Raw genomic sequence first — 24,205 nt, forward strand, 5'->3', positions numbered from 1 at the left:
AGAGCAACAGCTAAAGTAGTTGACCTCCCCTGTTGTGCACTTATAAATACGTAGACAGAAGCGCACACATTTGGTTAGCTTGTTGCCAATTATTTGCGTCGTCAAAACCGCCCACGTAGTGTAAACTAATGCAAGTAAAATGACTGAATTTTGTAACACATTCCTACAATTGGTGTCTTATTTTTAACAATTTGTGTCTTACCTGCTAGATGTGTTATCTTTGTAGACTTAGCCATAGTATTGTTTTTAGTATATACTAATAGTTTTATTTGTCTGAAAGCACAGACCAGAAGTGGCAACCATAAATCATGAAGCATTTAATACAATGTCAATCAAAGTTTCTTTTTTCTTCTAACCTAATTCTAGAGCTTATGATAGGCTTTAGTAATAGGTAAAATTGTCAATTGTTTTTGAGTGCAATAAGAAAGGCCCAACGTGTTTAATGCCTTTTAATTTTTATTTGATTCTTCTACAATTATTATTTGAGTGTAATAAGAAACACATGTTTAACGTATTGTAATATTTTTTGTTAAAATGAAGCCAATAGGGAAATCTTTTGTGGTCACCAAAGTATCGAATTACATTTTGGCACCAGTATCAAAATATTGGTATCAGGACAACCCTACTACAAATGGAAGAGGTGCACCAATAAATGAATGAGAAGTGAAAGAAGAGAAACCTGATCCTTACCTCTCTATGGACTTGCCACAAACAGTGTCCCATTTGTCTCTCAGCTCGCTCAGCATGTCGTCCAGTTTCTGATTATCATCCTGAAGCGAGGTTTTGTCCTTGAGTGCTCGACCGGTTCGTGTGGTGGTGTCATACACTGAGTGCTTACTGCCCAAAGCCTTCTGGAACTCCTGTAAATGAGAAAATCAATACTGAGAAAGAGAACAATTTGAGGTATTTTTCTATTTTATTGATATCTACCTAGCCTGCTAACTAACTATACTTGCTTTGGGTTAAAGCGGGGCTCCGGAGAAGATTTTCTTCTTAATACAAACTGCATCTCAAAACCTACAGTATCTTAATCTGTGTGTGTGTGTGTGTGTGTGTGTGTGTGTGTGTGTGTGTGTGTGTGTGTGTGTGTGTGTGTGTGTGTGTGTGTGTGTGTTGTGTGTGTTGTGATAAGGAACATGGCATTCTGCATGGGAAACACAAAATGGGTCAAAACTCAAGAGTCACAGCTCCAAAGAGATTAAAAGTATCCCAAAGCATGGCCAGCCCAAATACATTTGCTCTATCCCGGTATTATGACAGGATTAACACAATCTGCCCTCATACAACTGCAGAGAGGATTAGGTAGCCTGCGATGCAATCAAAAGCATGACTAATGTATGCACTATACTGTAATTCATCGGAATAGGCTTTTTTTTGTGGGGGTTGTTCATTCATTCATTCTGAGTCAAAGCACACACAATTTTGGTTTGTTAAACAGCTGCGTCATTATTTACATGTCTGAATATTGTTGTTTTTTTCTATACCAATAAAAGACTAACAGCGTTACTGCTTACCTTGTGTTGCGACAGCTGTTTCTTGATTTTGTCTGGTTCGTTGGCGATTTCCACCTCAGAGTCCAGCGTCTTCTCACATTCGTCCAACCATTCCACCAGTTTATTCCAGTTGTCATGGAACTGATGAAGGACAAAGAAGAAGAGCACAGTTAGCACCACACTTCTTGGAAAGTCCGTAAAGAGAGTACAAAAGGACCAGTTTAACAAAATGACCAGTTCAGCCTTTCGAGCACAAAGAATGAAAACTGAAATAGCTCTCAAATATTACAGACACTGGTGACACTTGTCACAGAGAATCCCGTAAGATCCAACCAAAACATCTGGGTTCAGCTAGATTAGCTAGAGATGGACATAACGTTGTTTTTCCAAGCATGGGAAGGAAGAAAGTGACATCAGAGACATCAAAGTATTAACTAAACGGTGGGCATTTTTCAATGAAAATATGGAAAAGCTGCTGATGTTGTGTTGGATGGAGAAGCAGCTGGAAGGAGATAAAATCCACTCTCCACGGTAGATACTGTACATTATTATTACATTAATTCATAAAACTACTGTATTTGTTCGTAGTACGTTCTATTGTATTGTTTGTATACAATATATCTTATCTGTTTTTGTTTATTTCAAACATGTATACAATGTCAGCATGTTACATCACATAGTACACATTTTCATTTGTCATTACAACATGTCTAAAAAGGAGTTGGGACGAAGCAAAGCTTATTTAATCCTACCCCTTTCGACTTCATAACAACTTCCAATACATGTATTCATTCCTTATTCTCAAATTGTAACACAGTTTAAATCAATGCATTATAAATACCACAATTCATATATGAGACTAATAACTAATTTAAATAAAGATCAAGATGTTTATCAAATTTCTTCTTCCTTGTACTTTGTAAACACTTGCAGTTTGAATAGCCTCTTAAACTGGATCATATTAGTACATTGTTATTTGCTTAATCCATTCTATAATTTAGTTCCACATACTGATATGCTATAAGTTTTGTACGTACATAAAAGTGTTTCAAATTGTATTTTTATTTTTTCTCTAAAGTTATATTTTTTCTCTTTTCTTAATTGATGTACTTTCTTGGGTAGCAGGTTATAGTTTGCTTTGCGAATAATTTTAGCTGTTTCCAAATGCACCAAATCATTGAATTGTAATATTTTGGATTTGATAAATAAAGTGTTTGTATGGTCTCTGTATCCAACATTATGTATTATTCTACTGATCATTTTTGTAACACCGTTAGTGAATGGAGCGCACATTTGTACTTATTACCCCATATTGCTACACAATAACTCAGATATGGTAACAATAGCTAGCAGTAAAAACTAGTTTTTAAAAAAGCATGTTACATGCCCCCCCAAAAAACTGGTGCTGTTTTTTGGGGGGGGAGCAAGCACAGATACAATTTATGTTAATTCATTTCACTGGGAAATGTTGATTTTAGTGTTTTGAGTTCAGAACTCCGTCACAGAACAAATTAAGCTTGTAAATTGAGGTACTGCAGTACTGCATATAAAATATAATTACAACAATTTTTTTTTACCACAGGTGGTGTTTTGAGGAATATTTTTTGGTAAAATTGGTATCTGAAAATATAGAATTTCTTCCTGATCCACACTTTCTTGTCATTATTTGTTTTAGTATTAGTACAACAATAAATTTGCTCCCTCATTTATAATAAAAAGCCGATAAAAGTCCCTTATTTTCACAGGAAATGTCCCGTATGTTGATATAAAAATATGACAGGTATAAACAAATCCCATTGAACTAATTATCAGTAAAATCCACCACAATCATGTGTGTCCATAACAAACATGAACACACACCCATGTGACCTGGAATGACTGCAAGTACCTGTTTGGCTCTCTTCCTGGCGTCGTCGAGCACACGCCCTCGCTCCACAGAGCGCTGCACCAGCTTCTCCCAGCGGCCTTGCACGCTGAGCAGCAGGTTCTTAATCAGAACCACATCCTGTTTCTGGCTGAAATACTTCAAATGAGTGCCTGACTTGTCCAGCTCGATGATGTGATCCCTGTGGGAGTTGACCTCAGTCACAAACATCTGAAGACGTGAGACAAGAGACAAGACTCTATTAGTAGGTGAATTAGGGAAATGATCATTTATACCAGTAGTCCCCAACCACCGGGGACCGGCGCCGGTCCGTGACGCACAGCAACATTAATTCTGTGAATGCTCCAAAGTATTCACACAATTAATATGGTTTTCTACACCAAAATTCATTTATTTTTTATTCAGCTTCTTCTTCTTTTTCTTCTCCAGATTTTGGCGTGCTCTACCTTCCACTTTTTTCATCCGATTCAAACCATTCCAATCGCGGGTTTTCCCTTGACAAATTCCCAGATTTCCCAGAATTCCAGGTTTTCCGGGACATTTTTCTCGTTCAAAATTAATTGGCCATTATTCAAACTTCCACCATTTCCAAATTTTTCAACCGATTCAAACCATTCTACCTTCAACATATTCCAGACATCCTGGACATTGAAACTATATTTTTTTCAAGTTCAAAATTCCATTTTTTTCTAACCTTTTTTGACCCTTTTTTCTGGCGACTACTCCTTCCACATTTTTCAACCCATTTCAACCCTTCCACCGTCAAAACATACCTCTTAATCAGGGCAAAAAACTAAGTTGTTTTTTTAACGGGAAAAATTCCTGTTTTTTTCCGAAATTCCAGGAATTCCTTAGTACCATTTCTCAATTAAAAATGTTACTACTTCAACTATTCACGACCGATTTGAAAAATTACAACACCAACCATTTCAACTCATTCAGAACATTCAAATTTTTTTGCATTTTCCAAAAAATTCCCTCTTTTCCCGAAATCCCCACATTTCAATGAAATTCCCATTAAAAAGAATGGGACATTTTTCAAAGTTCCACAACTCCCACTCAAACCGTTCCAACTCCAAAATATTCAGCCTGTTCAAGAATTGTGTGTTCCCTTGCAAAAACTGTAAACAAAAATTCCCGGGTTTCCAAGAATTCTCAGTTTTTTGGGACATTTTCTCCAATCCAAATGAATTATCCATTTTTCACACTTCCACAATTCCAAAATTTTTCAACCTATTCAAACCATTCCACCTTCAACATATTCCACTCATCCTGGACATTCAAACTAAGTATTTCCCAAGTTCCAAACCAAATTCCGGCATTCCTGGAAATTCAAATGCTTCAACATTCAAAACATTCCAACATTCAAACTATTCTTACATTCATACTTCATTCTGTCAACATTGGAGCATTCCCATGCAATTCCTTCAGGAATTGCCTCATCTAGTTAATGTATAACCTACCGCATTTTCTCCGACTTAACTTTCAGATTGTAGCCAAAGGCAAATTCTTTTGCTGTTTTTATCTGCCCCATGTAGAAAGCCGATCCGTGAAAATAATGCATACATTAAACCGGTCCCAGGTGGAAAAATGTTGGGGACCCCTGATTTATACAATAGCACTCAGCAACAACACACACAAAATAGTTCTAACTGCATTTAATTAAATGTATTCACTACCTTATGTTCATCAATTTGAAACAGGATGGTTTCCAGAATGAGCGAGGCGGGCGTCACCATGTTGAGCGTCTGCTCTGCCTGGGTCAGCCAGTTGATGAAATCCTGCAGAGAGTTGTGGAAATCGGTTGCCATCGTCAAGGCCTCCTCCAGTTTCACCTGTGGACATAAAACATAGTCATGGTCCACATACCTGCTGTGAAATAAACCAGCATCCTTTCATTCAACATAGACATGGACCCTCATGGCAAATGCAAGCTCTGTCTAACGAGGACGTTAATATCTCTGTAGGGGCCAATGGTGAGGCCGATTCTGACTGATGGATTTTTAATTAGATGAGGGGAAAAACATCTGTTGGACCACTTGGCTCTACTAACGACATTACCAACCTGATGTTTTTTTATGCTGCATCTCCCTCATGTGTCAGAAGGAGTGCTAAAAGTTGTCAGTTCTTTATTATATTATTAGAACGCTTTGTTAGGCTGCAGCAGGCAATGTGATTCTGGGAACGGGACCAAAGCAAAGAGGAAGCAGAGCGTTTCAGAGAGAGGCCAGGCCATATTTGTCGCGAGCTAGAGAGAGAGACACTTATTAAAGGGTAGGGTTTATCTATCCGTATATTTTCAGCAAAAAAGGAAGAATATGCAAAAAAAACATGTTTAATTCTTTTATTGGTCATTTTTATAATGATAATGTCAAAAATAAGAAGAGCAATAATTGTTCATCCTCTAATTATTGTTATCAAAATAGTTACTGTATAAAGCATGTTCCAGTTTCTTAATGAACACATGGTAATTTCACACACTCAGCAGCTGAATAATATTTAAAAAATAATATAGAAAAAGGTAGTAATCATATAAACAATGAGGTAATACTATTGCCATAAAATAATATGAAAATATCAGGGGTGCTGCAAAAAACGTGTTTTACATCCGATTCATAATTCTTATTTATTGTGATTCTAAATTGATTCACAATTTTGAGAAATCGATTTTTTAAAATGTTTTTTTTTTTGCCCATTTTCAGACTAACTCTCTGCACGTATACGTCAGCAGCCAGGAAGAGCTTTGGTAACCTGTTTTGAAAATATTTTATCATAATTTGTATACCAAATAAAGTATTGTACAAATCAGTTTGAATCGAGGATCGATTTAGAATCTAATAAGTCGAATCATGAGTTGTTGTAAGATTGACATCCCTAGACAATGTATTGTTATTTAACAACATACAAATGCTAAATATTTATACAGTATATTCATTTGCTATCATGACTAAAATTTGAAAACATTCCATATTGTATCTCCAAAACCTGTTTTTCTTTGATTGCATAATTTTATTAATTATTACCCTTATTTCATGCTATATATGCCAGTCTGCTTTATGTATTATTTTGCCACTCTATTTATTTTCCCTTTAGAACATTACAATTGATGCGAAAAATGTTTTGTCATTCATTTGTGTGTATAAAAAAGAACACAGTGAGAGATCCATACCTTCTTTTCAGCAACTTTGGCCTCTGCTGCTTCCCACTTGTCCTTCAGGTTGGCGAGGTCCTGCTCTGCATTGCTGTCAGGACCCTCAGGGGTCAGGGTGAGCAGCTGTTGACCTTTGGCCAACAGCTCCTGGTACAGCTCCTCCTTTACCTCGAAGGCAGAACACAACTCCTGCGAGGTGACATGGGGCAACAGTTAAAAATATATATTCGTGTTTGGGAATGTTCCTACAAACATTTAAACAGAAGGTTTCTACTTTGATAAGTAATCTTAATTTCCTTGCAGTGAAAGAAGTAAAAGACCAATGGGTGGAAAACGTTCCTATAGTCAGTCTAGAGTCATGTTGTGCAGGGGCAACCAAACACATGTGATTTAATTTCCACACTTCAGCAAAAAAAAACAAAAAAAACCCAGAGAAGACACGGCCCGTCTCCTCACAACCCTACCATCTGCACGTGTGCACCGTCTCGCATTGTTAAACACGTACCAGATGGGCGTTAAGCTGCTCGCGGGCCGTGTCTGGTAAGCCTCCTACAGCCTTTGATGCCAACAGCTGACGTTCTGTGTCTTTCAGCCATTGCAGCAAATCGTCCACCTCACCATGGAAACCCTGGGCCTGCAGCACAATACCAGCTGAGTCAGACAAAAGGTGTCACACACACAGACACACACATTCTCATTGTTTGGAGGCTCCAAGGGGAGTGGTTCCTGTTTCTTGGATTCATTCATTTCTCTAGAAAAGAGGCTTTGACATATTTAGTTGCACATGTGAACATGTTGAGCGGCGTTGATTAAGACCATTTCTGCACATATTGAGTCAGCCAAACAGTCACACCAATAATATATGTTTCAATTCCATTTTACTCATGCATAACAAAAAAGTATAAACAAAACACCACATTGTATGCCTGATTAAGCATACATGGATTATGATATAATGGACCTTTTCTTCCCAAAAGTCCAAGGTGAGCTCATTAATAGGAAAACAAGTCATAATGTAATGACATTCCTGGAAGATCATAGCACTTATTGAGAGTTAAAATTACTGTTTATTGGTCTGATGTCATTTCATGCCATAGCCTTTATTATGGTAGCAGGGGATTGCTATGCTATACTTTGATGCATTTACAGAACTGAAATACTAGGTTAAAAGCAATTTACTTTTACTTTACTTCACACATTTGAGTATAGCTGGGTTGCATACGGCATCACAATAGTTTTTCTTCTTCGCGGCCTAATTGACAAAATGGTCAAGCAGCTAAAGCATAGCATTAAAACAAGTGACTGTAGAGTTTGATCAGAAAATGCTGTATTGCTGTTCTGTTCTTGGGTGTTCCAGTTGTTCAAATAGAGAGATAGGAAACAGCTTTCATGGAGTCCCAAAAAAAGTGGCTCATAAAGGTAATAAAGTCAGGAAAAAACAAAAGTGCGTCGAAGGAAATGGCTCTTCCAAATATCACTTCTGTCATCTTGTGGAATACAATCAAACCACTCGTGTCTGCAGCGATCGCTTTGTAAAATGTTTGTTTGAACATTTGATGTGTTTGAGAAACTTTCTGAGAGGCAATACAGTTTATTCTCTACTATATGAGTAGTGTTTGATAGCAGAACTAAACATAAAGAAAGGACAAGAGATCCTAGTAATAAATATTGTGATTGTTGGTCCAATCCCACATATTTTCGTGGCCCATTTTCATAACAGAAACTAAAAGCTTAGTTGTTGTTGTTGTGCAGGAAAGCCAAGAGCTTTTTTTGACACAGATGATCACATTATAGCGTCTTTAGTGATATGTGTTAGCATCAAGAAAATATCCTTAACAGTATTAATAAACGAGATGAATAAATATCTTGCTCAGCAGCATATACTGAATCTTGATATCGCTAGCAATAATGAGAAAACATGAACTTCACATTATAAAAACAACTGCAGACATGAATTGTAGATGAGACTAATATGTGTTGCAGGAAATCAACTGCAAACAAACGTATCATTTTTCTCATTAGCGTCACGATCACAGTAGCACGGCACTCGTGATGTCAATCAAATACGTTACTCAGCTCTGCACGAATAAATTCAACTGTGTCTTTCACGGATTAATGTTTGATTTCTGGACCCCTCAGATGTGAAGACATGATGTGCCTTTAATCTTTTCTTCTCTAAATACCGTATGTGTCAAATGAAGTGAGGTTGTAGGGGGCAGTAACGTCTTGCAGATGATAAATGGTTTAAATCATTAAAAAATATATTTTTCTTAAAAGTGTAAAAATCTACTCCATGCCATTTTAAATGTTTTTTTTAATCGCGCATATATTTGCCTCTAAACCTTTCAAAATACGCCCAAATCTGCACTGATTCCGATAAATAAACAGTAACCTAATGGGACTCTAGAACATCGCCTGGAACCCGGAAATGCCCGGATGTGCCTCGAGGTCACGTGATTGCAACCCAGCTATACCTTAATCTGGATGCGAGATGAATACCTCTCCATCTAATAGAAAGATCAAGCTTGTCTGTCATATCTTTTTTATATACCTGCACAAGAGCACTTTCCAACTGGTGCTTCATCTGTTCCGTCTTTTTCAGGATGGCTTTCCAGCGCTGGTTGAGGTTTTCCAGTTTGCTACTGAGACAAGAGGCTTCCTCTCCTGCGCTTGATTGTACCAGCTCATTGCCTGCTTTGTTCACCGTCTCGACTGTCGATTTGTGAGCCAATACATCAATTTGGAGGACCTGAGGAGATACCACAGGTGGGGAATCAACACCTACATACAGACAGTATTACTGTATAGTCATTAACAGCAGTAAAAAAGGACTACTCTTACATGATGCTTGGCCAGTTCGATCTCAATGGCTTTGGGGTCTCCACCAGTCTTTCTCTGCTCATTAAGCATATCCTCAGTGTGGCTCATCCAGGCCAGCAGCTCGTCCAGTGCATGCTGGAACTGGCCCAGGGCAAGAAGGCCTCCCTCCAGTTTATGCTGAAGTATACAGAAAACATATTAGGATGATGCACAGCCAAAGAGACAAGACTTTGAAATATTGTGTTTGTACCTGTCGGCTGATAATCTTCTCATCCAGGTTACTCCAGAGCATCTTGAGCTCGGACATTGGCTCCTGGATGGTGCAGCGATCTGCCTCCTCCTTCACCTTCTTCAGTAGGAGGCCCGCCTGGTGGTTCAGACGCTCCATCTCAATCTGAAGATGGTACGCCTCCACTTTGAACTCCTAACACACAGAAGAAAAAGTCACATTGCAATTAATTCCGTCAAATTAGTATATTTTTTAATCAAATTAGTCACACATTTGAATTTGGATTTATCATGGTTAATCACAGGTTATTACTCGAATGCACGTAATTTATTTGTTCAAAACGTGCTAGCAGTTTTATCAAGGGTACCGTCTAAGTGAGTGGTTCTTAACCTTGTTGGAGGTACCGAACCCCATCAGTTTCATATGCGCATTCACCGAACCCTTCTTTAGTGGAAAAATATATTTATTTATTTTTGTTGCAAATTCAAGAAAATGCATGAACATCACCTTGTTCAAAGAACAAAACCAACACAGTGCATGAACTCACAACAAATTACACACCTTACCATGAATTGATTAACATGGACCCCGACTTAAACAAGTTGAAAAACTTATTCGGGTGTTACCCTTTAGTGGTCAATTGTACGGAATATGTACTGTACTGTGTTAACTGTACTGTGTATTCTCTTCCTTTGCAATCTGCTGGTAAAAGTTTCAATCAATCAATCAAAAAACCTGCAAATCAGATGGAAAATTAGAGGAAACATTGTTTGGGGGTATCCATAATACGCTGATAGGGAGAAGTTTTTATTTACACGATAAGTCGGATGTGTCCTTACCTCCGTGGCGGAGGCTCCGCCGAACCCCTGAGGCCGACTCACCGAACCCCTAGGGTTCGATCGAACCCAGGTTGAGAACCACTGGTCTAAGTGTATTTTGGAGCTAAATTTGACAGCAAGCACACCGGGTAACCATTCACAGTTAAAGGAGCATGTGCGGTCCAAAAAAAGTAATCTTTATTCATACGTAATTAATTTTTTTGTGATTAATCACATGAGTTAACTTGTAATTTTTTACCTCCCCAATTGAAATATACATTTTCAATAATTCACAAACGCTTCCATTCAATTAACCCAAGAGTCTCCTATAGTTCCCGGGTGTGTGGTCTACAAAATCAAAATAAATAAGAAATAAAGACCATGACTATAATTAGAGAATAAGAGCAAACAACAATGTCATGGAGACAGACAAAAACAAATTGATTGTGGTTATCTGCCCATGTTTAATATGGATGTACCTTGAGCTCGACAATCTGCTGCTTGACAGTTTCCAGGTCTGTGCCCACAGGTGACATGGAGTCCAGTTTGCTGTCCAGGATATCCACCCAGTCAAACATGCCCTGTGTGCAAGGCAAAAGCGCTCATTGTTACAGGAAGACAAGTTTTGCACAAATGTAGCATTTTACATAAAGCACCATTTACTTAATGTTTAGAAACAAATGCATATGAAAAAACATCCTGAAACACAATTAAAAATGAAAAAATTAACCCCATGCTATCATTTTAGAGGAATGTAAAATGTTTTTATGATTCGTCATTTTAAAGCGGTGGTGTGGAGGAACACTAAATTTATGCGGGGGGCACTTTGATCCAAATATAGCAGAGCAGCATGGGTGGTTTTGCAATTAATCGGACCCTCATAAAATAGTTGCATCAGTGCAGCAGACAGTGATAAATGGCTTTGTAACCTGTGGTTTCAGGCAAAGGCCTTGAAAACCGTCTGCTTCTTTGTGTGTATTAACTCTCAAAGCTAGAAAAATGGATTTCTATCAGTTTGCACAAAAACAAGGACAGATATTAATCTTCGCAAACTACAGAGGTTGCAAGCGGCTGGGCATGTTTTGATTTCAGTTTGAACTCAATAAATTACGGACTATAAATGGTGCGGCTAATTTATGGATTTTTATTTGCTAACAGCCATAATGTTTTGTATTAAATAGTTTTCACTAAACCCAAGCACAGACATTGCAATGGTGTTATTGTTTGTGCTCCAGCTGGTGCCATCTTTTGGACGAGTTTGTTCACTGCAGGTATTGTGGGTTGAAAATGTACTTCCTGTTTTGAGGCCTTGAACCGGAATTATAACCGTCCATCACTCCAAGCAACGTCTGTAGGAGTTTTTTTGTGCATATTTGTACCTGCTATCGTAATGTAATGAAGCTAGCGTCGTTAGCATTAGCTAATATGCTAACATGTATACAAGTGCCTATGTTAGGATTATTTATTTACAATGGCCTTCTTTGTGTATCGTTTCATTTTTACTAATTCCTTAGCAAATTCACCAAAATGTCCCTGTGGAGTTATTGAGTTTGTTTATCTGATTGGAGAGCTAGCTTTCACAGCAAGAGTGTCCTTGATGATGACTTCTGTTTTGTTTGATCAGCCGTTTTACTGCTGTGTTACAGGCACCGTTTGGAAACAATTAAGGCATATAAATAAACATTTACATAATCTTTCTGTGTAAATAACTTATTTCACAACGTACTGTATGTATCCGCGGCTTATAGCCCGGTGTGGCTAATATATGGGGGAAAAATGTTTTTCTAAAATTTAGTGGGTGCGTCTTAGTAGGTGTTGCTCTATAGTCCTGAAAATACAGTAATTGAGTTGTCCCCTTCAAATACAGGTACTTTTATGAACACAAAATATAAATCTGCTGTGTGTGTTTTGCACACAAAAATCTACATTTGTAATTTCAATGTAACCAGATGGGATGTTTTGTAATTGATATTGTTCTTTCAGTTTATGGTTTTATAGACTATCAATCAACACACCTGCAGGCCATCCTGGAATTGCACCGCAGCCTGCATGGCCTCCTCCAGCCTCTCAACTCGCTCTTTCCATGTCTTATCGAGATTTTCCCATGCTGAGTTCACCTAAAGGTATCATTCATTTTACATGAGTCACATGAGTTCCACACGTTTATAATGTAAAAGGGGATTTTGAAGGGAATTTGTCACCTCATCAATACTTTTCCTTATAACAGGTTTGTCAGGTTCTCCACAGGCAGTCATGAGCTCACCTCCCTGGTTTCGAACTGAATCTAGTTCCTCTTGAAGCCCATCAATCTCCTCCTTAAATCCCTGCAGCGATAAAAAGGAGGTGTTAAACCTGCAAAAAGCTTTCTTGTTCTCATTTATCTCACAACTCTACCTCCGCAAACTCCTGCTGCTGCTTGACAACCGAGGGATCTACTCCAGGCTCCTCCAGTTCTCTCAGCAGGTCCTGGCTGTCCTTGATGGTGACGATCAAAGCGCAGTGATCAAACCAGAACCTTTCAGCAAGGTCCATCACGTCCAAGAGCTTGGCCTCCCGCTCCTCCAACAAGGCTTGGATGTCGGTCCACAGGAAGACCATCTGGTCCAATTTGTCTTGTACAGCTTGTGTGGGGGGGAGGGGGGGGGGAGACAATCAATGAAAAGGCAAAACGTGACAACGTAAGGGAGGTTTTACAAATAAACAGTATGATTATAGTATCATACCTTTGGCAGATAAGTCCCGGTCTGCACCTTCTGACCGTGCAATCATCTCTTGGCCTCGTTGTTTCAGGGTCTCAAAGGAAGGCTGCAGTTTCTCCAGGTCCATGCTGACACATTTATTCTCCGTTATCTGCTCCTTGATTTTTTCCACCTCCACCGAGATGGAAGGAGGCTGGCGCAGGCGCTCTGCAATCCGCTCCAGAGTTTCTAGCATGGGGTCGATTTTATCATGGAACTGAGATGGAAAAACAAAAGAGGTGTTTTAGTCATTGATGCAACAGAATTAGTGAACTTGGAAAACTAGACAGCGCATACCGAAAAAATGTCCAAATTCAACCTTCCAACTAACATATGCTATATTTTGTCAATATAAAGTGTTTTGTAAATATATTTTGAAAAATATGAAACACCTAAAAAAAAGTGGTCATCACATAAACCAGACTTCTGAATTGCTGATATGTCGAAATGTGTGTCTCTGGAGTGCCTGCCCGACCCTTAAGTGTGAAATTACATACCCGTGCCATTTGTATGTAGCCTGCTGCCTATTTGTCCAAATACAAATTCTCTAATGAATAGTTCAAACTTTTGTGACATTACTAATTTACACAGAGCTTCTCCGCCCTGAACAAAGATCTGACATTGTCATTTCCCGCAAGAGACGACAAAGAACAACTATCAAGTGTAAAGTGGTGTTTACACATTGTCGGTTTGGATGGCCGTTAATGTAATTCCACAAACCGCCATGAACCGTGTCAGAAAGCCTTTTTCAACACGTTTTGAACACGGTGCCAACGCAGATTGACGGTATATATGAAGGTATGTTGTATGTCTATCTGTGTTGGCCCTGCGATGAGGTGGCGACTTGTCCAGGGTGTACACCGCCCGATTGTAGCTGAGATAGGCTCCAGCACCCCCCGCGACCCCGAAAGGGATAAGCGGTAGGTAATGGATGGATGCATAAATATATATATTTATATTTATATATATATATATATATATATATATATATATATATATATATATATATATATATATATATATATATATATATATATATATATATATATATATATATATATATGTATATATATATATATATATATACAGTACAGGCCAAAAGTTTGAACACACCTTCTCATTCAATTAGTTTTCTTTATTTTCATGACTATTTACATTGTAAATTGTCACTGAAGGCATCAAAACTATGAATGAACACGTGGAGTTATGTACTATATATGTACTTATATACATATATATGTATATATATATGTATATATACATATATATATGTATATATACATATATATGTATGTGTGGGAAAAAATCACAAGACTATTTCATCTCTACAGGCCTGTTTCATGAGGGTTTCCTCAATCATCAGGAGAAATCTCCTGATGATTGAGGAAACCCTCATGAAACAGGCCTGTAGAGATTAAATAGTCTTGTGATTTTTTCCCACACATACATATTATGCTCTACCACGGTATCGAGCACTATTTTTTTGGATAATCCAATTAAGACATATATATATATATATATATATATATATATATATATATATATATATATATATATATATATATATATATATATATATATATATATATATATATATATATATATATATATATATATATATATATATATATATATATATATGTACACCAGTGGCGTGCAGTCACTAGAGGCAGGAGAGGCACGGCCTCACCTGCCATCATGGAAAGAAAAAAATAGTAAAAAGAAAAAAAATTAATTAAATTGTTATATGTATCCAGTGATTATACTAAAGTTATTTTCCATTTAACTTCACCAGTTTTAGACTATTTTTATTTTTATTTTCACATTTGCCGTTCAAATACTGAGAAGAGACGGTGCGGTGATCAGCAGCCAGTTGAGGCACGTCACTGATTTGTGCCTCAACATGGATTGTGCACAATGACTCGGCTAACTGCTGGCCTGCTGTGCAGTGAGACCGTATTGCTATATGAATTATATTATACATTTCCATAGTTTAGTTAGCTGAGGTATATAATATACAGTGTATTTTGTCAACAACTGTATGTGTGTAACGTATTTCTTGTGCTGAGCGATCATAAAACTGGAGGCTCGTCTCATAACCCCGCCTCCTGGTGCCAAGCACCTCCGCCGCAGAATGCACCTCCCGACGGGAGCGCCACACCAACCAAAGCCCACACCCAAACCCTCCATGTGCAAGACCGAATCCACCCAAAAAAAGTCACTTAACAAGAAGCCAAAAGGTGCAAAAACAACAATGCTCGCGCGGCGCGCCGGAGGAGCCGTGAACAGGGACACAACATTAGGTACACCTGCAGACTGCTGCGCGGATTTCATATTTCATTCATTCACGACTCTTCCAACACGAACACCACTGTTCCCGCACTTATAAGTAAAGGTAAGACCATAATAACGTTTTTTTTTATTAAATGTGCTTTTTTGTGTGCATGCTACAGTTTGTAAGTGTAAAGTTAAAGTACCAATGATTTTCACACACACACTACACTGTAAAAAAAGAAAAAAGTTGAGAAAACGCAAATTTTCAAGGCAACATGATGCAACAAGATTTTTGCGTTTTCTCAACTTTTGACTACTGCTGGCCAGACACTGTTTTGGTAGTTAAACATAGTGAAACCTTATTTCTGAGTCTGACTAACTTAAAAACTATAATTATTTTTTACAGTGTACCAAAACAGTGTCTGGTTAGCAGTAGTCAAAAGTTGAGAAAACGCAAAAATCTTGTTGCATCATGTTGCCTTGAAAATTTGCGTTTTCTCAAATGTCTTTTTTTACAGTGTAGGTGTGGTGAAATTTGTCCTCTGCATTTGACCCATCCCCTTGTTCACCCCCTGGGAGGTGAGGGGAGCAGTGGGCAGCAGCGGCGCCGTGCCCGGGAATAATTTTTGGTGATTTAACCCCCAATTCCAACCCTTGATGCTGAGTGCCAAGCAGGGAAGAATGCTGGTATGAGCTTTTAAACATAACCCGTTAACTGCTGCCAATCAAATGGTGAATAAGATACGCTTTAGGGTTCCTATGTTTGTAAATCTGACTGTGATGAAGTCAGTGCCTCACCTGACATGAACCTAACCGCACGCCACTGATATACACACATATATATATATATACATATATGTATATATATATACATACATATATATATATATATTCATTTATATATATATATATACACACATGTATATATTTTCATATATATATATATTTTTTCATATATATACACTACCGTTCAAAGAACAAGAATAGACTGTCGAGTTTCAGATGAAAGTTCTCTTTTTCTGGCCATTTTGAGCGTTTAATTGACCCCACAAATGTGATGCTCCAGAAACTCATTCTGCTCAAAGGAAGGTCAGTTTTGTAGCTTCTGTAACGAGCTAAACTGTTTTCAGATGTGTGAACATGATTGCACAAGGGTTGTCTAATCATCAATTAGCCTTCTGGGCCAATGAGCAAAAACATTGTACCATTAGAACACTGGAGTGATAGTTGCTGGAAATGGGCCTCTATACACCTATGTAGATATTGCACCAAAAACCAGACAATTGCAGCTAGAATAGTCATTTACCACATTAGCAATGTATAGAGTGTATTTCTTTAAAGTTAAGACTAGTTTAAAGTTATCTTCATTGAAAAGTACAGTGCTTTTCCTTAAAAAATAAGGACATTTCAATGTGACCCCAAACTTTTGAACAGTAGTGTATGTATATATATATATATATATATATATATATATATATATATATATATATATATATATATATATATATATATATATATATATATATATATATATATATACATAAGAAAAATGAAATACTTTAATTTGACAGTGTTCACTTAGTTAACGAAAAAACAGTCCACAGTAACAAAGTAAAGTAACAAATTAAATAGTTGTCCACAGTACCTTTGCAAATGGTGGATGGGGGTGATAGTTCAATAAATAAAATAAATAATGACAAAAAATACAAAAACAAAAAAGGCATATATTTCATAGAAAATCCATCAATCTACACAATGTATGCTCAATAAATAAAACAAAAAAGGCATACATTGCATTGGTTAGCCATCAATCTATGCAATGTATGCTAGGAATAAAATTAATCATCAAAAGGACATTAAAACATAGCCTATAAAACAACAGATATACTGTAGGTACATAAATAGACAGAGAACTTGCCATGTCTGAGAAAAATTATGTCTCTTCTTTTGCTGCTTCTTCTGTTCCGATTGCCGCGCTTGACTTTGAGGTTTAACCGTTATCATTGTTTGGCCGCAAATTGCGCCCATCGAACGATAGTGTAGCAATAGTGAGAGATTTGTGAGAATGGCGGAGACTATTGCCTGCGTGTAGCTCCTTGGTAAGCCTGCGATTCTCCCATGTTTAATTCCGCCACTTCCATATAATTACCGTTTTCACGGAAAGTGTTACTGGCGGATTATGGCAGTAGTAATCATCATATTATCATTGATCTTGTGGTGCAAGTACAGACGGTAAAATTCTTGACACAGCTAAAGGCATTTTGAACACAGCCCACTTTGAACCGCCAAGACCACCACGAAAAAGTGTATATGTTTAATTCTTATGTTACGTCCCCACTGTTCTCAGGGTTAATGGTGGATGAGTGATGGATTGTATGTCTTTGGCAGAGCATGGTAAATTGCTGAACAGCCATTTAAACCGGCAATCGGTGAACGCACCTAAAGCCAAAAGCTAGGCAGCGCTGAAGTATTGTTGGATGCACACATTATCACACATAATTACATCACCTGTTAGACAAATGCAAAGTGGCTCATTTGCATTACAAGCCCGTAAAACCGGCTGCTCTGAGCAGGGTTGTTTAGAGGTTATTTTACGTGTGCTGTGATCCTTGGGGTATTTTGACCATATATGTTATTAAGCTTTGTATTAGACCAACTAGGAACTGTTTGCATAATATGCTCCTTTACAATAAATGAGTTGAGAACATTAAAAAAATTATCTTCACCTGAGTGGATTTAGAGATGGCCTCGTCCAAATTAGAAGCCCTCTGTTTGACATCGGCCTTCAGTTGTGTGTATAGCTGCTCAGCCGTGGTGTACTTCTCTCTAATGGGTATCCCTTCTTCTGGGCTCAGCTCCAGTAACTGAGGTCCGGTCTTATTCATCTTGTCGATGTGTGGCTTGTGCTCGGCAATTAGCTCTCGCATTTGCTGTAGAGGACATAAACGTCATTTTTGTTAAACAAATGACAACACTTTTCAATTGAGGTTCGGTCTGCAGCTTCTGTGTCTTTGCTGACCCTGAGCTCCTCTTGCTGTTGTCTCAAGGTGTCGTACTCGATGGCGGGCGGGGGCAGCTGGTTGAAGGTGGTCAGGGTCTCCTGAAGCCACGGTGACAACTCTTCGTAGGTTTCCCAGAACTGGCTTGCTAGATTCTGAGCTCGCTCTAGCTGCAGAGAGCGCTCTGAGTTCAGCTGACTTACAGCACCGTACTTCTCCGCGAGAGTCTTGGTCTTGGTCTGACACAAGACATTGTTATAAAGGTGGAAGACAAAAGTACAAATGACAACTTAATTATATATTTGTTCACCTTTAAGAGCTCTTTTTCCTCTGGCTTTTTGCTGCTCATCATGGCCGTTCCTGTTTTTACAATCTCATCCACAGCATCTTTGTGCCTCATGATGTCCATAGAGAAGATCTGGAAAAGATGGTAGAAGGAGTTAGTCAGACCAAACCAAAACACACACACACTGAGCCAATAGGGATGTCAAAGGCTGACCTTCTGTGCTTGGAGCTGGGCTGCAGTTTGATCTTGTCCCAGTTTAATCTCCCCCATGGACAACAACTTCTTCTCAGCATCCGCCAGCCAGGCCAGTTCCGAGTCTGCTGCTTGCTCAAACTGGAAACAAAAAAGATCAGACAACTTTAGGAGATCAAATGAGGAAAAAACACGTATTCATTCATTCTGTTCTCTGGCTCACCTGCTGCGATTTGAGTATGTCGGCGTTGATCCGGTCGACCTGCTGAGTGATGCTGTCACAGATGGCTCGGTAACGCTCATTGTCCTCTGTCACCAGCTTGTCAAGACCTTCTCGGGTGTGCCAGGGGATGAGATCCAGGAGGGAACCGCTCAACTCATTCAACTTGTCGACTACACCTTTTTGGTCTTTGGTCTCCTTCAGCAAGGCCTGGACAAGAAAGTACAAGTTACATCCGGATGAATCAAAACAAGTATTTTCTTATGAATCAAACATCTTAAAACATTGTTATGATGTAATCTCTATACTATTCAATCGTACATTAGGATGGATTGCTATGATATGCTATGTGATGCATTACAGAGCATAGCGGAACTTTCCAAAAGTCCTAAACTTGGAGTTCACCTACAATTTCCTTGAAAAATATGCCACAAACGTCAAACAAAACTGGACTTCATCAAATCTCGTGGGACTCCTGCTGAGTGAGCAAATAAATAATTAACTTCACAAGTATTTTGCTTTTTCTACTGATTGCTTTTTGTTTTCGATTAGGTTACATCATTAGTCTCTTTTTTTCGCAGCCAGCAAGATCAAGATAGCCATTAACATACAGGAAAAATACAGACGTAGCACAGAAAGGACACAACAAAAAATAATAACGATAAGCCAGGGCTGTCAAACTTGTTTTTTTGAGGGCCAAATCCCAGTTATTGCTGCCCTCTTAGTGCCATTAAAAATAAATACTGAATTTATATGAATACAAATGTATAACTGCCTCATGATACTATTATGCAACTGCATATGCATTTGATTATTATGTTGATTATTTTGCGTTTTACTAACAAAATGATGGATAACTTCTTTTTGAAATCAGAAGTCATGTTGGCAAGCATAATATATATATTTATTTCTATATTTATTTATTTATTTATATATATTTATGCAAACAAGAAATGCTTGAAATATTGTGTTACATTATCAGATAATAATAACATTTAGAATATTTCTGATATATATTTCTTCTCAAAATCAACTACATTCAAAAATAAATATGAATTGCTTTAGTGACGCACATCATTTCTAGGCTTTTGCGGGCCATACAAAATGATGTGGAGGTTCCAGATTTGGCCCCCGGGCCTTGAATCTGATTCTTCAACAATAAAAACAGGCATATGAATAAACAATAATTTAAAAAAAAGATAAATGTATCAAAGTTCCTTCATACAATGACAAAATGTAAAAAAACACAATATGATGCACCATTAAAAATGTTTTAACTTTTTTTTTAACTAATCATTTACTTTTTATTTAGCTTTATTGCTTAATGCCTCTCTATGCTTGAAAGACGAATACAACATAAATCCTACAATATTCATTAAGGAAATCCTCTGTAAACAACATTAAACATTTTTAGTTAATGACTTCGTATTTCACTCAAAAAAGTTATTATCAACCAGTTAACTTATCTCTATACTTGTGTTGAAGGATACAAATAAAATATTAAAATATTGTTTAATAAATTACCTATAAACAGTTAAAAAGACATATTTTACCCTAGTTTTGTTTTATTCTGTAGTTAGTTCAACTTAATTGTTGTTGGATGTTATTTGTAGCCTCTATCGTTACGTTACCATCTTACCTTTTGCATGTTTTGGGCCTGAGTGAGCTGCTCGCCGACTGGTTCTCGATCCATATAGGAAGTAACCTGAGCCTCGGCCTTCTCCATCCAGGAACTCAGTTCCTCATGGGTATGCTGCACCTTGTTGGAGAGACTCAAAACCCGCTCCAGTGTGTTCATAACATTGCCGCTCATGGAAGTGATCTCAGCATACTTTGTTTTTATTCCATCCAGTTTGCCTTGTATAACAACCACCTCATCACCTGCAAATACCAATAAATTAAAAGCAGGGTTTAACTTTAAAAGCTTTGTTGGCTTACAGATGTGCAATAAAAGGATGACATGCCTGTTGTTTGCTTCAAAAGCTCCATCCCATTGAAGAGAGCTTGGTCTACATTATTTTTCCTCAATTCAATATCACTTTGTAAAGCCTAAAAGGAAATACACAATGTTAGAGAATGAAAAGTAACATGTCATTGTAGGTGAAAAAATAAATAATAAAGAAAATAAATCAACTGAGACATGATTGACTTCACAGAAATGACAAAATGATGCCAGGCCTTGGGAGGAGTGTGTACCCGTTGTTCTGCCATCTGCCTTTCAAGGGTGTCTATGAGGTAGTCCTCCACGGATACCTCGCTCAGCCGTGCATGCGCCTCGCTGAGCCAGTTCATGAGCGCCACCTCGTCCTCCCCAAAGAGCTGAGCGTTGGCCAGGGCCTGCTGTAGCATCTCGGTTTTCCTCCTGCAGCGTTCCTGCAGTTCGATGTAAGCGGCCTGCGTGGCGTCCAGCTTGGACTGAACAAAGTCCTTGTCGTCTGCTGAGCTCACAGCTTTGAGCGTTTGACCCAGACTAACGGCCTGAAACAGGTCTTTACTTCGACTCATAATTGCCTCCTCTAAGGCCTGAGCAGGGGATGGGAATCAAGACGACACCAACAGAAAGGACAAACAGAAAAACAACTGAAATTGAATGGGAACTTAAAAAAATGAAAAGGCAAACAACTTAAAAGACAGGGTGGATGAAGAACTTCAAGGATGGTGCGCTGATGATGACACAGATGTGATAGATTACCTTATGATGAGAGATCTGATCTTCCAGCTTTGACGTTTCGGTGCCGATTGGTTCAGAGTTGGAAAGGCGTTTGTCTGTGGCGGCAAGCCAGTCGCTCAGGGGCTCCAAGGTCTCGTGGAACTGCTGAGTGACCACCAAAATGCTTTGCAGTTGCTTATTCCTGACACATAGACACAAGAGAATGTTATCATTACTGAGATAAAAAATAATATGCGCTAATGTTTATAAAGTATACTGTATATTTTAACCTGTATCATAGTTTGGAGTGCATGAGAAAGTGTAAAAGAAAGGTGGCTCCTCTTCAACAAATTAAAAATTACATAATAATTAGACAATATTTTCAAGTGTATTGCATAACACAGGGGTCCCCAAAGTTTTTGACTTGGGGGCCACATTGGGTTAAAAAAATTTGATTATATATATATATATATATATATATATATATATATATATATATATATATATATATATATATATATATATATATATATGGATATATATATATATATCCAGAGCGCGATGATGTCACGTTATCGATGGGAAAATGCCTTTTTAGACAATATGATTTGCCTGAGTGGCTAGGAGACACCGAGAGTAACAAGTGGTAGAAAATGAATTAGAAAGGACAGATTTAAAAAAACAAAAAATAAAAAAACATTTTTGTTTGTTTTTTTAATTTGGGATTTCCCGCGGGTCGGATTTTGTACGCTGGGCCGTAAATTGAGGACCCCTGGCATAACAGAAGAGCAACAGAATAAAGTTGTGATAACAGTATTATGTAAACTGCTGAGCCAGCATTAATACTGCAGATGAAGCAAGTGCAGATATTTGATGCTGACTCATGATACTTTAAATGCAGCTACCGCCCATCTTGTGGAGTTAATTTTTAAAAATGACATCAGGAGGTTGTCTACAGCCACGGCAGTCCATGTTTTCTGACCGGTGTTCTCCCAAATTGTGCACCCTGTCGAGCAACTCCAACGCTAATACTGTGCATGCGTACAACACAGAAACCTGTATTACTGTTAAAAGAAAAGAAAATGAACTAATATGTTAGTGAATTTTATTATTTATAGGTACTGACCAAAATCCATATTTCAATACTTTTGTTGCACAAGACGTCACGTCCAGTCCAGCTCAAACACTTGCGGAAACAAGCACTCCAGCAGCACTCAGAGCGGACTCATCTGGACAGCCTCTAGGTTATGTGACAATTTTCCATACCAACAAAGCAAGTATGTCTGATAGAAGACGTTCGAATGTACAGAAACGTTCCACTTTTCAAAATGCGCTAGCTTGATCCAAATTGACATTGGCTGTGTCATACTGATTAGCATTAGCAATTTCACAACCTCCAAATTTGGTAATCCAAACTACAACATACTTGCCAACCCTCCCGATTTTCCCGGTAGACTCCCGAATTTCAGTGCCCCTCCCGAAAATATCCCGGGGCAACCATTCTCCCGAATTTCTCCCGATTTCCACCCGGACAACAATATTGGGGTGTGCCTTAAAGACACTGCCTTTACCGCCCTCTCTCACCTGAAACCTTCACCCCTGAACAGCCGCATGATGTCAAGGCGTCCGCTTTTCCTCCATAAAAACAGCGTACCGGCCCAGTCACATAATAATGTAGCGTTGGACGGGTTTAACAATAGGCTTCACTTGAAGATGTCAAGAAATGCTGACACGTTGTAAGATCTTTTACCTGGTTTAATGATAACGCAAGGCATACTTGGTCAACAACCATACATGTCACACTGACGGTGGACGTATAAACAACTTTAACACTGTTACTAATATGCGCCACACTGTGAATCCACACCAAACAAGAATGACAAATACATTTCGGGAGAACATCCGCACCGTAACACAACATAAACACAACAGAACAAATACCCAGAATCCCTTGCAGCACTAACTCTTCCGGGATGCTACAATAACATCTACATCTTTTGGAGCTCAGTGCACAACTGCACACACAACAAGAAGTAGACGAAGCAGAAGAACGAAGAAGAGACATGGCGACAACGATAAGAAGAAGAAATACGCTTGCAAGTTCCAAAATGATTGGAAAAAAGAATTTCATTTCAGCCAGAAAAGCTCGAAGGGGAAGGGGTATGCTGCCTGCACCTCAACCCAAAACCCCGCCCCGCAACCACGCCCTCCCCCCAACCACGTGCCCCACCCCCCATCTCCCGTATTCGGAGGTCTCAAGGTTGGCAAGTATGAACTACAACCAAGGCTACTTTAACACTGCAGGGTAGGATGTTCAATTCAGATTATTATTTTTTTGTTAAATCTGATCTTTTTGTGTCGCTGTTCACATTACAAAAAATGCGATATATAATGTGAACACAATCTGACTCGCATGGAGACATGATGTCATGACGTCACAAGCCCTGCAG

General features: G+C 38.3%; 1 protein-coding gene across 2 annotated transcripts in view; it reads right to left on the bottom strand.

Moving 5' to 3' along the window:
* Positions 1-24,205, bottom strand: part of LOC133657077 (dystonin-like) — a 220,070-nt gene that overhangs the window by 13,789 nt on the left and 182,076 nt on the right. For both annotated transcript variants that reach the window (XM_062057994.1, XM_062057995.1), the window contains exons 60-82: positions 21,798-21,957; positions 21,302-21,628; positions 21,070-21,154; positions 20,745-20,986; positions 19,109-19,315; positions 18,907-19,026; positions 18,718-18,825; positions 18,428-18,646; positions 18,135-18,338; positions 13,120-13,351; positions 12,791-13,017; positions 12,598-12,720; positions 12,412-12,513; positions 10,876-10,977; positions 9,600-9,773; positions 9,371-9,526; positions 9,081-9,278; positions 7,035-7,163; positions 6,548-6,718; positions 5,058-5,213; positions 3,382-3,588; positions 1,515-1,634; positions 691-860 (exon numbers count right to left, since the gene is read on the bottom strand). In XM_062057994.1, coding sequence (XP_061913978.1) covers positions 691-860; positions 1,515-1,634; positions 3,382-3,588; positions 5,058-5,213; positions 6,548-6,718; positions 7,035-7,163; positions 9,081-9,278; positions 9,371-9,526; positions 9,600-9,773; positions 10,876-10,977; positions 12,412-12,513; positions 12,598-12,720; positions 12,791-13,017; positions 13,120-13,351; positions 18,135-18,338; positions 18,428-18,646; positions 18,718-18,825; positions 18,907-19,026; positions 19,109-19,315; positions 20,745-20,986; positions 21,070-21,154; positions 21,302-21,628; positions 21,798-21,957 — 3,939 coding nt within the window. The remainder of the gene's footprint in view (positions 1-690; positions 861-1,514; positions 1,635-3,381; positions 3,589-5,057; positions 5,214-6,547; positions 6,719-7,034; positions 7,164-9,080; positions 9,279-9,370; positions 9,527-9,599; positions 9,774-10,875; positions 10,978-12,411; positions 12,514-12,597; positions 12,721-12,790; positions 13,018-13,119; positions 13,352-18,134; positions 18,339-18,427; positions 18,647-18,717; positions 18,826-18,906; positions 19,027-19,108; positions 19,316-20,744; positions 20,987-21,069; positions 21,155-21,301; positions 21,629-21,797; positions 21,958-24,205) is intronic.

The sequence above is a fragment of the Entelurus aequoreus genome, linkage group LG09 (assembly GCF_033978785.1).
Source record: "Entelurus aequoreus isolate RoL-2023_Sb linkage group LG09, RoL_Eaeq_v1.1, whole genome shotgun sequence".
Classification (NCBI taxonomy): domain Eukaryota; kingdom Metazoa; phylum Chordata; class Actinopteri; order Syngnathiformes; family Syngnathidae; genus Entelurus; species Entelurus aequoreus.